The sequence below is a fragment of the Nasonia vitripennis genome, chromosome 2 (assembly GCF_009193385.2).
Source record: "Nasonia vitripennis strain AsymCx chromosome 2, Nvit_psr_1.1, whole genome shotgun sequence".
NCBI classification, from domain to species: domain Eukaryota; kingdom Metazoa; phylum Arthropoda; class Insecta; order Hymenoptera; family Pteromalidae; genus Nasonia; species Nasonia vitripennis.
The window spans coordinates 15,647,201-15,662,400 of record NC_045758.1 but is presented as its reverse complement, the minus strand read 5'-3'; the positions used below and the strand labels follow the sequence as shown (position 1 = coordinate 15,662,400).

General features: G+C 48.2%; 1 protein-coding gene across 1 annotated transcript in view; it reads left to right on the top strand.

The window, feature by feature from the left end:
* LOC100121425 (protein couch potato) overlaps nt 1-15,200 on the top strand; it is a gene marked incomplete at its 5' end in the record, with an annotated part of 52,703 nt that overhangs the window by 17,594 nt on the left and 19,909 nt on the right. Inside the window, 4 exons of the mRNA XM_032597273.1 lie at nt 11,187-11,264; nt 11,887-11,940; nt 13,291-13,353; nt 14,979-15,117. Coding sequence (XP_032453164.1) covers nt 11,187-11,264; nt 11,887-11,940; nt 13,291-13,353; nt 14,979-15,117 — 334 coding nt within the window. The remainder of the gene's footprint in view (nt 1-11,186; nt 11,265-11,886; nt 11,941-13,290; nt 13,354-14,978; nt 15,118-15,200) is intronic.

The following is a 15,200-nucleotide window of genomic DNA, read 5'->3' as shown; positions in this document are numbered from 1 at the left end:
GGCACCGCATTTGCCCAGTCTTGGTATCGATTTTCACTGGTTTAAATAATGTTTCGCTCGGTGCAATGAACTTGCGCGGGTATAGAAAGCCTCGTTCGCGCAGGCTCTTTAAACATTCAGAAAAGCGTAACTTGTTCCGCGCGTGATAGTATAGAAACGTCTCGATATTCAATAATCATGCCTATCCGCGTGTCTGTCAAAATCCCGTAAAACAATGAATAGCTGAGTACAGCAACTATTTTTTGTGCAATTTTTTACATTCACTTTTTATGCGCACTCGGGTATATACAGTGCACTGCATTTTCGTGCCCCGGCGCTGTGTACGAGTCTCATTAGAGTTCGGGCGTAATTAGAAAGTTTTCGCAGGCGAGGAAACGCAATCCGCTCTTCTGAGTTGCACTCGCGCACACTTGACGAATCTATTAGTATAATTATGTATAATAAACGCTTGAAGCGGCTGCCGCGGCGACACCGAGAATAAATTTCACTCGTCGAAAGCTCTCTTTTCTCGACGAGATAATATGCAGCGCGAGCGTTATTTCACTCTGCGAGATTGCGTAATGCGGGGGAGTGTTTTCTCTCGAGTACTTATAAGAGTACTTCGAAAACGCCGAATCGAAGAAGAATCAAAGCCGTGATTCAACCAGCTATAGGGCACGAGTCGCTGCGCAATGAATCTTTATGACGCAACAGCTTGCATTATTCAGAACAATTTCGAGTGTAATACAATCATCCTTTAAACGGCGGCGGCGTTTGCACCGGGGGGGATTAAACCGCGCGCGATGGGTAAATTGCCTCGGGCCACCCAGACGTTGTCCTTTGCTTCTCGCGCCTGATATACCTGCCGGGGCATTAACGCGGCGGGACTTGTGCGCTACTTCGATTTCCTCAGTCGGATTCGGGTTTTCCGCGCGCGCACGTCCTCCGCTGGATTATGCTAATTGACGTTTCTCGCTACGCGACTCTCGATGTTAATGGCTTTCCAGCTTGCGTCTGATTTATTTTTAGGACGAGAAAAGTAGCTAGTAGTACTGCACTTTCGCAGTGGATTATGCCAGGATGTGGTTGGCCGAATTGATCTCGAAAGAAGTCTCCCGTAAAAAGTATACAGTTCTGTTGTTGTTGTTGTTCCTTTTTTTTGACGGCAGTAAAAGTCATAGCCGATATGCCGTAAAATTTGATCATCGCTCTTTCTCCCCGCGAAGAAATCGTCGAATATCGCCGAAGTTATGAGGAGCTAAAAGTTTACGATCGCGACGACAAGCTCTCTCTCTTTCTCCCCGAGTGTTATTCGTTCGAGTACATTAAATTTCTGCTCTCTCTATTAGTACACAGGGCGTGTAACTATGAAGTTGGCAAAAATCCCTCGAATCCTATTCGCCGCGGGATTAATGCCTTGGAAACTCTCCAAAGCAAGCGGCTCTACTTAATCCCATCCGCGTTTAATAACTCGACGGGAAATTCGGCCCTGTCATACTGCGCTGCACGTTTACGAGCTGCAGTAAAGAATCCCTGTAGCTACGTTGTAGCGTATAACGTAGCTCGCGAAGAAAATCGAGCCCTGCGCTAATCACGCTTTAATTTTCGTAACACCAGCGGCGGTTTACGCACAGGAGGGAGACGAGTGAGTTTTCGCGTCATCCGGCGGGGGTTCCGTGAATATTTCACGGCCCGATCCGACGGGGAAAATCGAATAGACACGCCGCCAAACAAACGCCAGCAGAGGGAGAGCGACTTGATAGTGTCCGGTAAATATTTTATGCCCTCTCTCGGCTCTTCCGTACAGCGTAACTCGCGCCGATGTGAAAAATGCAGTCGAGTTCTCACTGGCTAAAGCTTGTTTACGGACCGGGAGCTTTTGCATGGATAACGTGCGCCACCTACGTATGTACGTGCTCGCGGCGGCGATTGATGCGAGGAATTCCGTACTATGGATTGCGAGAAAAATATCGCTCCCGCCCCGAAGCTCTGGTGCAACGCGTGCAACTTGTGCAATTGTTAATGTACACTAATCCTATAATGGATTTTTCGTAACCTCCGTACGTCTCTCGGCCCGCGCAATTTTCGTCACAGCGAAAAACTGAGGCTCGCAATTACGAATGTGCCGCGAGGGCTGTCATTACGGTTACAGCTCGTTCAAATCACAATAATACCGCGCACTGAAATCTATGCACCGTGAACGATCGCCCGCATTGCATAGAAGACAAAAGGCGCGCGACGCGTGTCTGCGCGAATTAAGAGATGAAAAAGCCCGAGTCTGCAAACTGCGGGGCCGGCTGAATAACACTCATCAGGCAAAAATAAAAGTATATTATATTCACTGAGCTTGCGCGCCGGGCAGCGAGCGAGCGTAATGCGCTCGTAAAAAAGTACAATTTACTCATCCAGTTAAGATTCCACGGCGTCGGCTTGCGTAACTCGCCCGGCGTAACTCGGAACGGCGCGGCGGAGAAGAATAAAATATAATAGTGCAGCAAACAGCCGGTCGATTCGAGAGCGGCGTAAACAGTGCCGATCGAGAGAAGCGAGAGAGCGGCTCGAAAAATCGCGAGCGAGCGAGCGGTCAGCTGCTATTGTTCGAGTGCAGGTCGAGGCAATTTCGAGAGTGACTCATCCGCGTCACTTAGGCGAAGAAGAGGGAGCCGGTGTGCGCGCACACGTAACGCTGCCAGCAGCGGCGGCTGTAGGCAGCGGCTGCTTTGGAGGAGAGTTCGATGACCCTGAACTACCTCGTCACTCTCCTCGTCTCTCCCTCTTTCTTCGCTCCCCCTCCGCTGCCGACTCGCTCGCTGTATGCAGGCTGCTGCTGCTGCTACCTTTTACTCGCGCAGCCGATGTACAACCGACGCACCGGCGGCTGCGTGTGTACGTGTAGAGTATACGCAGCGAGGAAGCCGGCAAGGATATCGGGATGATTGCTAGGTGCGTCGCGCCGCGTGTGCGTGTGTGGCGCATCGGGAGAATTTAGGAACTGCTTGTGTAATACTCCTGGGCTATTCTGCCTTTACAGCTTCTCCATATGCTCGGTAATACGACGAATTTATGACTCTTTAGTGGCGAACGGAGCGGGGAACAAAGCGCGCACACGTCGTTTCTCCTCCATGGCGCAGAAATACAGCGCGTTACAGTAACCACGAATAGCAGCCAGCGTTATCAATAATCCGGAACCCGAGCCAGTTGTTTGCTTCCCATGATTGCCGATCTTATGTACCGATGCAGGAGAGCACGGCTGCGTGCAAACACGTCGGAAATAAGAGATATTTCGTTCCGAGTGATTGACACCGAAGGCCGGTGTTATGAATACGCGCAGATATATTTTTGCTACGAGATTACCGGGTGATTACATGTGCACCGGTATCAGCGCGTTTCCGAGTCGGCGAGCGGATTACGCAACGATGCACCAGCCTCGATCTAAAATCGCGAAAATCGCGAATTCCGAGTAGAGAGCGATCGCTCGATGAATCCGGCGTGGCAACGAGCAGCGCACAGAGCTCAAAGAGACCCGTTGTTCTCTCGTAGCATCGGGGCCGCGGTGGAGATCGCAATGCCCGCAAAAAGAGCTCGCCGGCGCGGATCGCAGTGGAAAAGTATACCACGGCCGCGTCGGCAGCGGCAAACTAGCCCATATGCAGCGCGGGAAAAGAGAGCCCACAGAGAGCCCTTTCAAAAGGTGTGCAGGTGGCGCGCGTCTATGTACGCATAATGGCGCGAGAGCTGGAGAGTATTGACGCGCCGTTGATGCAGTGTTATATGTGAGAATTTTCGCGTTTGTATAGTCTCTCTCCGAGGCGTTGGCCTTTTTTTAAGGGCTGCGCTCTTTTGCGCCTTCGTGGTTCGGTTTTTTTTTCTTTGTTGGAAATTGCGCGCAGCTTCGCATCGACGATGGGACGGATTATTCGCCCGATGCGCAATTACGCGCGGCGTGAAGATTTTCTTCGAAAGAATGCGCGATATGTGAAAGTATATACGCGGAGAGCTATGTGCGCCGGGGAGGTCGATTCCGCGATGTTGAAAGATGCCGATTGCACGCACGTGCTTCGCTCCGTTGTGTACGGATAGAGCGTCAGGTGCTTGGGTTTTCTTTTTAGCGAAGTAGCCTGGTATTGTACATCGAATTGACACTGGAAGTTAATTAGGCGCAGTCTCGAGTCAATGGGAAAATTCTATTGAATTCTCCATGCGGTTTTTCCGAGGGAAAATTTCCCGAGTGTTTGCATTATTCTTAGCGCTGCAGACCACGGCGTTTCAGAAAACTGACACAGAGCGGCAGCTCGTTTTTTCCCCGAACGCAATTACCATGCCATTATAACGCTTACAACGATTTCTTCATCAGTTTTTTACAATCCCTCAGCTGCGGCCTGACGAGAAAAGTCTCTCGCGATTTCATAAAATATACGATCTTCAAAAATACTCGAGCGGTCAGCAGTGAATTTTTAAACGTCACGAGAAGCAATGTGCAAATTATCCGCAGCTCTCTCGCTCCAAATAGAAGGCGAGTTTAATGCTAAAATTAACCGCGCGCATTATCCTCGATCGATGCATCATTAACTTATTTAAACAGCCGTGCGCTGGCCGCTGAGTTCCGCGAAAAGCCGGCGTACACGGTACGTACTTTTTCTCCTACGCTATAACCATACTGTGTATAGAGTGTATACGCACAATAGTCGAACTTCGCCGAAGAAGAGGCAAGTTCGACACACGAGCGAGCGCGCGCACACGCGAGGGGTCGTCGCGCGTGGCAGAAAAGTTTCACGGTGCGCCTAATCAATACGCGCGCAAGAAAATCCCGCCGAAACAAAAGCCCGCGGGAACGGCATACAGCGGCTGGAAAATAACACGAGAATAAACAGCGGCAAAGTTGGCCATTTATATACTTTCTCTCTCTCTCTCTCTCTCTCATTTCTTTGCCCGCCCCGAGGCTATAAAGCGTCGCCGCCGCGCGAGACGCTACAGCTCCGTATGCGCCGCAGCGACGAGAGCCAGGAGTGTACGGTGGATATAGAGCAGAAGGCATAGGCAGCTTTAGCTTATAAGAGCTTCTCTCATTTGTACCCAAAGCTCGCCTAGCTACTCCGTCTCTCCCCGCCGCCTATGATACGGCTCTATATACTCGCTTTGAGAAAGTGTATAACGCTCGGAGCATATCAGTAAAAGCTCGCCGTGTGTGCGCCTTATACAAACGCGTGCGCTGCATCGCGCAACTAGCGGATAGCCCGTCGAGACGTATAGGCGAGGGGTGAGAAGAAGGGAGATAAGAGGGGATTTAGGATTGGATTTAGGGAGTAGCCGGGAAGGACCCGTGAGGTGCGGACGTAAGCTTTTTTCTAGGCCAACTATGTCCTGATGGCGCAGTGCGATGGTAAATGCGAAATTTATAACAAGCTGGCGGATTGTTTCACAAATTGCAGCGCTGTGAATTACTTGTGCGCAAGCGCACGCGGTGCAGTAAAAGGACTTTTCGGCGACCAAAAAGTTAACGAACGGAGCGCGCCGCGCGGGCGTTAAAACGGAAAAAATGAAAGCCGGCTTTACGGTGTGTCAAAGTCGCGCGTGCATATTGACACTCCATCCGGCGTTTACGATGACGAGAATTTCATTGCTTCGGCTCGAGATTTAGTGCCGCGCGTGTCTGCCTCTGAACTCGGATACATTGGAAAGAGCAGCGTAAAACTCGCTCTGCCGCTGATTATTTAGCGATAAATTACGATCGAGCGCAGTTAAATAAATGCAAAGAAACGTGAGTTATACCGCTGAAGAGGTTATTCGAGCTGATTAAGAGGTAAAGCCGGCTCGTCAAATCGTCCGCTCAATTTTACGCGTAATTTTTTATGCACTAGCGACTTTAGACGCGCTTATAGCGTGCAGTTACAGCATGGGCGAGCGAACCAGCCGGTCAAACAAGACAGTTTTAGAAGCTATTTTCACCTGCCAGAGATACGGAGAGTTTAGGCAAATTAAGTTTAATTTAGACTCGCGACCGTGTTTTTACAATAAACCTTTTTTATCACATTTCCTAAAAGTTCACTTTTTAAGGTTGGAATTCAAACATACGCAGACATAACGAGGTAAAACGAATAGCCAATCAGATAACGAATAGAACGATCACCATGTCTTTTTTAGAGTAGGATTATCAAAGAAAATTGCTGTTTTCAGGAGTTACTCGATTCGGAGTGCATCTCGAATTCCACGGAGAGTACAGTATACAGCTATCGCATCATATTAGCGACGCTCGGAGGAGAGCCTCGCGCTCGTCGTCGGCACAATGGAGCGTATAATTCACTTGAAATTCGTGCGGGATGACTAAAACGAGTCGTGTGTCCAATGAGTGCAGCGCTCGGCGAGCGGCTTCCATTTCGGAGAGCCCCAATTGCTTCTTCACTCGCTCTCTCTCTCTCTCTCTCTCTCTCTCTCTCTCTCTCTCTCGCAGAGGGCTTCGTAACCCAGATGATTTTCATATAATTTCCGGGTTTATCGCGCGCGATGTCATGCTCGAGACAGAGCCGAGTGTACATACTTTCTTCGATATTCAAAAGCTCTCGAAGCTCCGGTACAGTCTCTGGGATCGATATGCCGAGCCCAATAACGCTGTAACGACTGCTAATTATGCGCGCGGCAGATAAATCTCGCCGAGGAAAAAAAAGCAGCGGAAGCTTGATCGCTCAATTCTCCCGAGCGTCGTGCACTTGAACGCATTACATGCACTCGTACAAGCGTAAGCCGGCTCGGTGCGCGCAATTTTCCCTTCTTATTGAAGCGGAATCCGGCTTTGAAAAATTTAGACCGCCGCCGTTATACAAGAAAAGGGCGTGCGCGCATGGCGAGACTTAGCGCAAGCCTTATATACAGAGAGAATTACTGCGACGGGGTTCTCTCTCTCTCTCTCTCTCTCTCTCTCGCTTCGCAGTCGCTATGTATATATCTGCGTGGCAGGGAAACGGGGAGAGAGGTCGGAATCATTTCTCGAGCCATGAATAAGTGATCGGCCGTGGGCACCTATACTACTGCTATAGCAGCGCTATACCGCTGCTCCGCAGACTCGACGTCGCCAGTCCAGTTTTCTCTCTGGTTTCAACCTCGAGACGTAACGACGCCGCGAGTAGTCGGTGCGCGGTGGCTTTTCGAGCTCTCCAGCACTTGGCTGCATAGCCCTGCGCTGTTTGCATGTACGCCGAATTATCGTAGTCTCATTCCTTTTTTTGTGTACACGCGGCGGCTCTCATTAGAGAGCGACGTAATTGGAGTGAATTCAGCCGATACGGAGCGAGTGCGCGTCTTTGATCTAGATCTCGCTGCCCGACGACCCAAATTCGAGCACTTTCCAGCTCTGCTCGCTGCAATGGGGCACACACACACACACACACACACACGTAAATGCACGTACCCGCGGGCCGACGATTGATCAAACGGCGAAACGCTGTCCAAACAATGCAAATGTACTTTGCCGCCTTTCTCGACGCTCTCTCTCTCTCTCTCTCTCTCTCTCTCTCGCGCAGTGTAGAGCTGCGAGGATGGCTCGCACTGCCGCTATCGATTTAACGATTCTCTCACTCCCCGCCCCTCACCTACGGCTGCGGTGTGCTGTACGTGCGTGTGTGCGCACTCGCGGATATAGACAGACGACGACCCCCCGCAGTTTCGTATGTCCGGGACTTTTGTTTTTGCGCGCGGCTCTCTCGCCGCACACGCGAGTAAGGACGAGGAGGGTGCGTTACCGAAGAAAGTTTCGGCGTGTCGTGTGCAGGGGCGTGTATAGGTATAGGTAATACGCGCAGCGCATGATGAGAGAGGGAGAAAGTTCTGAATGGCATCCGAGCACGTGATTGTTATGAGTGTGTTTTAATTAGCCGCGAGCCATTGTAATGCGCGGCCCGTAGTAGCGTTTTATACTTATAGGTATACACACACACGCACACACACACACACTCACGCTTCGGTCAAATGGTGATTCGAGTGCGCGCCGATCGGAAGGGACACAATGCTCCGGTGCTTTGTGCGAGAGAGAGCCGAGTAGCACACGTGAAGTGGCTCCTGTACGTCGGATATAATCGCATCATGATGTTTGTGGCAAATATGTATACCGCTTCGCGCGCGCTTTATTGTGACGTTTGAATATCGATGAGGAGCTGGCGGTCATTCTTGTCGAGAGTGCGTACGTAATTTGTGCGATTTTTTTTTACTCGAGGTGTTTGTGCGCGGATAATTGTATCGTTCTTTGACCTACTCTCGAGTCCATAGTGAACGAAATCTGGTGCCTAATGATGCTTTTGACAAATGTCAAGATTAAAATAGTTGAAAATATTCCGGTACCGCTATAAGTACACGTTATAATGTCGTTAATGCGAGGCATAAAACGCTCGGAATCAATTTTACGAAGCTATGAATTAAACCGATAAAACCGTCTGAAATCTCGATAAGAGATCGAACATTTGCTGCAACGATAATCCTCAGGAATCCGAAAGAGACAAAGCGCTACATCCACTAGTTTATACCTACTGAAGTAGATGAGATCCGCGCACGGCAAGACGCGAAATCCGCATGGATCGTTCGAAAAATCCAGACAACCTGCGTATCTGAAATCTCATCGGGGGAATTAATCGTTTGCATTAAACACAGCGCAAACCGTCGAATAATCCGTTCAGCGCGAATTCGCATCGCGTAAACGCTCTCGCGCACCGAGGCATCGGCTCCCACAGCATATATAAGGGAGAGGGGGGAGGTGTATATAGGTGGAGTACATAGCGGTCGGAAGCGCACGAGCGCCGCCTCAATAATATATACGTATACATACAACAGAAGCTCTAAAGCCGATATGCACACACACGCGGGCAGTGCATAGGCCGTCCGCCGGGGCTATATATCAATAATAAAATCGCGCGAGGTCGAATCAATTGTAATGCACGGCGCGACTCCTTCTCTTTTCCTTTCGTCGAGCTATGCGGCTGCGCCGACTCGTCTGCGTTATTCTCTCTCTCTCTCTCTCTCTCTCTCTCTCTCTCTCTCCGCCGCGACGACGAGCTTATTTAATTATCGTTATGTTCCTTCGTTCGCGCGCCGAGCCAGAGCTCCGATACCTTTGTACAACATACCTGTGTATATAATAATACACGAGAGAGTAACGCGAGGCTCGCCGATGTCGAGTTTAGTACACGTATTAACGTCGCGCACCTATAGAACCCGATCCAGCCGGATCTTCATTATTCACTTTATGTGAGCTACACTAGACCGCTCTCGAAAGCGACTCCGCGGCACTTTACGATATTGTACCGAATTAAAGACGCGACGAGCGCTACTACACTGCGAGTGACGTCATGTGGTATAGCTTTCGTTCGTTCCAGAAACTTTGGGCTTTATTAGGGATACATCACACGTTGCTGCAGCAGCGCGACGAGTCAATTGAGTCTTCCTCGCTCTTTTAGACTGGAGCTCGAGCTCGTATCATATAAACTCGTGTGTATAGCGTTGCACTGGCGGCCTGCGGCGATTAGTTTGTAATGTAGCGCTATCAAGCGCAATTTACGGCGAGGCTCGACGTATATGAACTTATATTTTTCGTACGTGCAGCGTACGTGAGTCACTGTACACTCTCGTGCGTGGATGAGAACACGTATAATAACGGTGGAAACGTTTTGCTCGTAAAGTAGCGTCGCTATAGCTTTTTCTCAGCTCCGACTACAGGATGGAAGCAGCTGTTTCAATTAACGCTCGCCACATCGGTCGCACATCGCATTTTCGCGTACAATAAAGTTTGAAAGCCGAACAAACGATCGGCGGTTATTCGAGGAAATCGAGCGTGGATTAAAATTCCATCGCGCGCTGCTGATTTGAAAAGCCACCCGCGCGCGGAATATAAGCGAGAAACAATTGGAGCGTCGCGGCGCTGTTGTTTTTAAACAAAGCTTCCCACTTTATGTATACAGCCGTGGCGAGGCACTTCATCTCGGCATCGCACTGCGCGGAGCCCTCGCTTATATACCTTCATAAGCAAGCTAAGCAAAAGCAAACAAAGCGACGAGAGATAGAGAACGCGGCGTATAATAAAGCAGCTGGCCCCCTCGACCGGCTTTTCCCCGTTGACAACATAATAAGATCGCTGGAAAACGAGCAATAATCACGGCTGAAATATACTTCTCGTGCGCGCTATACATATCCACACACAGGTGATGCTCCAGCACACGTATAATACAAGCCACACCGGCGCGCGCACTTCCGCCCGAGAGCCGGCTCGAAGAGCGTCGAGCGTGCTTCCGTCTTCGCACTCTCTTTCGTCCCTCCTCTCTTCCCTTCCTCCTCGTTCCCGAATGCGTGAAAAATAAAGCGCCGGAGCTCGGCTCCGATAACCAGCCTGCCTACTATACCACCGCACACGCCGGCATAATAAACCGGAAGTGTTACTGCGATCGTGTGGAATCCACCTCGTTGTTTTCTCCCGCGGCTCTGCCTTTTTTTCGGCCGCGGCGCGGCCAGACGAAAAAATGACGGTAGGTGTATCCCATTTCCTTTCGCGGGCCGCCGCCGCCGTAATTAAATGTCGACGCCGATTCTTTCTTCCTGACTTTTGTGCGCTGACACTTTGGGCAATGCGGGGTAATTTTTCGGGGCGACGACGACGCTGATGATGATGATGATGATGATGATGTAGGCGACGCTGCTCCGTTTTAATTCGTGGGCGTCGGTATTTTTCTCGTTGCTGTATATTTCAGATTTCAGGCGATTTCAATCTTTAGATAACCCTTTTATTACCGTAACGCGATAAAAAGTTCTCCTCTGGCTGGTGATCGAAATGCCTCGATGTGGTCGATGTAACGAAATTACAAAATTTGAGCAGATAAAAAGGACGCGTTTATATACACGTCTGCGCGCATAAACAAATCATAACTGCGACTGTAGGTACTCTGGAGTATCGATCAGAGTCCAACCGAGAGGATTTTAAAATAGCCCCAGCAACCAAACTTCATTAAGTAAATGAATTTACCGGTGCAGCCACGAGGCAGTGGAGCAGAGAAGAGAGTGTATATATATAAGAAATATCGCCTTTATTAATTCCACAATCGGTATTACCGCGCCGATTAGAGCCGACTCTCTGCTCCCTTTCATTCTCTCCCTCGCTGCGCTCGGCGTTTCTTTAGCGATCCGACAATTACCTTAATTAACCGAATTAACGTTCCTTCCTCCTTCTGTGCTTTCAGGTGCGCACCTTGTTCGTCAGTGGCTTGCCAATGGATGCCAAGCCGAGGGAGCTCTATCTTCTTTTCAGAGCGTACGAGGTTAGTCTACTGCAATCTATACGATATATCCCCCCCCCCCCGCTCTCTTATTGTACACCCTAAACCCAGACGGCCTCGAGAGCGCGTTCAATTTTTTTTTCATCGTCGGTTACCGTTAATTAGAGTGCCGTACGTTTTTTTTTCATTTCGAGTATTTTGGCCTCGCTCGCGCGTGCGCAAAGCTCCTTTGAGCCTCGACTGTAAATTTTCCGCCCTTTTTCGCCTCTATTTGCTTCGATGAATAGTCATATCTGGGCGCGCGGGGGGTATAGAATTTTTAACGAGAAAAACCGTCAGAAGCCAACGCGAGCGGCGAAAGCGCGTATCACGGCATTGATATATAGTTTTGAAACGTCGATGTATGAAAAATAAACGAAATACGGATACATTCGTTATGAAATTGCCTCGCCACAGAGCGAGAGTATATATCATCGCGCGGTTGAATCGATGTGCATACATTATACGGCATTTTATTCGGCCGATTTCGCAAATTATATATGCAGCTGTGCACACAATTATCATTTGCCAAAACTCGATATATCCCCGATCAAGATGGAAAGGTAAATTACACCCCGAAAAATGATAAAGTAATAACGCTCGATGAACTTCTCTATTCCTCTAGGGCTACGAAGGCTCTCTGTTGAAAGTCACGAACAAAAATGGAAAAACAGCCTCGGTAAGTACACTCTCACCTATGAATTTCTCGCGCATATAATATCGATCACAGTCGCGGGCATCGCATGATGCACAGCGGTTTTCGTTCTTTCGAAATCTCAGCGCGCGCGATCGTATCGTATACAGAAGCACAGTGAATGGTTTTCAGTAAAGCGTGCATTTATTGTTAGCGCGTGTTCCACGATCCGGAGCGGCAAAAAGCCCGGCTTCGCGGAAAAAACACAGCTCTACGTGGTACACAACGAGAACTAGATTTCTTGAGGCACGCGCGGTAAAAAAGGCTTATAAATAAAACGAAAAGGCGAATCAGCAGTTTCGTCGGTGTACTTCTTTCCCCGGCCTGATGGAGTGGTCGTTCCGGAGCGTCTATACGGCCGCGATGGGAATACATTTTTTTTCCGCGTCAGTCGAAGACTGCAGGCCCAATAGCTTGCGGTACAATGCCGCTGGCACTGCTAGGTACGGCACTGAACGAATCGATACGCGCGAGCGCCGCTAACGCGCGTACACAGTCGCCGCCGCCGCACCGGCGGCGCGCACGATTCGATCGGATTTTCCGGAATGACTTTCAGCCGCTGCGCTAGCTCGCGTATCCTCTCCTCGCGCACAGCACAATTATTCGGCTGTCGCTTATGCATACGTATACGAGATTCCGCGATGGATTTTCGAAATGAATAAGAGATAGAGGCAGCTTTGATTTTCGGAATGAACGCGCGATATTTAATTCTTTGGGTTATTCCACTCGGGTGTGTCGAAATTCACGTGCGGTATGTGATATGTGGATGAATAGGGGAAAGGTTGGATGGGGCGAGGACGATTAGTTTTTGAAATTTTTTACTGCAGGATTTTGCTCGCGTGTATACGGCTCGACGAATTGATTGAGAGTTCTCATCAAATTTTTCGAAACGAGTGACTGTCTAGCCGCGACTGGATACGGCCGATGCGAATTAAAATATAGAATCGATTTTTGCACTTTGTTCGTTGTCGCTGTAAAGTGCTTGAATCGAATGCCTAATGTATAGTTGATGTCAGACTACATTTCACTGTGTTTCTGTAGCGAACGATTATCAACAGAATTTGTAGATTATTGAATAATAACTTTGAAGTATAGTGCGTAAAAGAATCAGAAATAATTGAACACGAAGATTCACAACTACGATAAAAGCAAGTAACCGACGCCTCATTAAACTAGCTCGATTCTCTACTTTGATTACTTTTTTAATGACAACACGAAACAACGAGCTATTAAAGTTACTCAAACTAAAAAGCTTTCGAAGAACGTCGGGTGAAAAATGCAGCCATAAATAAAAGTGAACAGGATCAAGAACACGCAATATTTTTATTATTTCAGCCGGTGGGCTTCGTGACTTTTCACACGAGATCCGAGGCCGAGGCTGCGAAGCATGACCTACAGGTAAACATTCGTTTCTGCTGTCTTAGCGGAATTTTTATCGAATTTTCAGCTAATATAATAGCCGTGATATAAATATACATTTACACACAGTCCACGACCGAAAGAGAATCTTTAGCGTGAATCAGTCTGACTGTGGACAAAAAGTGAATACATTAACAGACTCTCCTTTGAGTTTCTCTCCGCGAGATAAGACGCGTCCGTCACATACTGTATAAGTGCGCCGAATACGCCCGAACTCTTTCTTTCTATTCCCTTCCTTCCAAGATCTGTAAGTTATTTCTCAAGTTTCCTACTTTTCAAACGTTTTTTTTCTGTCTATACATCCCAGTAGCTCCGTGACTCATCCAAAAACCTAACTTATGTTACTGACCCATAGTTGGCACGGGTTAATGCTACACAGCAATTTTATGAAGATAATTTACTTCCTTGTACCCTCTTTTACGTGGTTTCTAACAAAGTATACTTAGAATGCAATTTGCAAGCTTTTTCTCCTTCACGTTAGTGTATGCAAACTGAGTAAAATCACCGCCCGTGTGCTCTCTGAAGCACGCGTTATAATGATAGGATAAGCATGTGGAAGCGTAATTTCGTGACGGGGTTTTTCAATTTCCGAAAACTCGCTGCTTGACGAGGGAAAAAGCTTGCAACGTTATTTTTACATCCAAATTTTTTACCTGCAGTATTGGCATTAACTTTGGTCGCACCACATGAACGTTTCAAACGAACTTCCAAAATTCATCCGATCTCGAAGGAAAAAGAAGCTCGTGAATTTTTACGAAACAACGACGACGAGAACATCGATCATTCGTTTATTCCAGAGACTACAACTGCTGCGAGACAGACTTTAGGCTGGAAAATTTAAAAGGATGACTGGCGAAATTCGTGCGCTACTACTGTAAAAAGAAAATACATTTGTACTCATTAAAGAGGATGAATTTTGGAAGTCCGCAGTTGAAAAGAGTAATATCCATGCCTTCAAATATAACGCAAGAGTGAACTCACATTTTGTATTTTATCTCCTTGATTACACCAAGCCACTGACAAATCACGCAAATGTCATACTATCTTGTGCAATATAGTATATACATACCTATTATATAGTTATTATAAAAAACTCTCTACTATTCCTCTTTTCAATTCTTCTCCCCCTGTACAAATCCACGCGCGCGTATCCGCCTGAAAGAGATGATAATATCTCCGCAGCTTCCAACAACATGCATAAATGCAGTGCACGTGAAAGTATCTCGCAAAAAGTCGACTGCTTGCCTGTTATACTGAATCCGTAAAACACAAAGCTCTCGCAGCAGTGAAAGAGACTCGCTGCGGCGGGCCGGCAATAAGTACGGATGAGCAAAACTGTCGGCAGGCGAGACTTTTCTTTATTCTGAGATAAATAGTACATACACATCACGTAAACAGAGTTGATCACGCCTTATCTTCACGCCAAACCGAGTAAAGTACTGCGCGTGTTGAAAAAAAAGAGATCCATACTGCACCTATCCATACCATTTACGTACAACGATCAAAACGACGTATACTACGACACAGTGTGTGCGCCTTCGTAAAGTACTATCCCCCCCTTGTCCACCGGCCCTCTTCATTTTACTAATTTATATTTGCAGCAGGGTGTTAGATTCGATCCTGATATGCCACAAACCATACGTTTGGAATTTGCAAAAAGTAACACAAAGGTTAGCAAACCCAAGCAACCAGCCGCTGCAGCAGCCACCTCGCACCCCGCTCTGATGCACCCTCTAACTGGACGTAAGTATGCACCGCCACTCGTACACTCGCTGATGATTATACGTTTGTCTCTCTCTCTCTCTCTCTCTCTCTCTCTCTCTCTC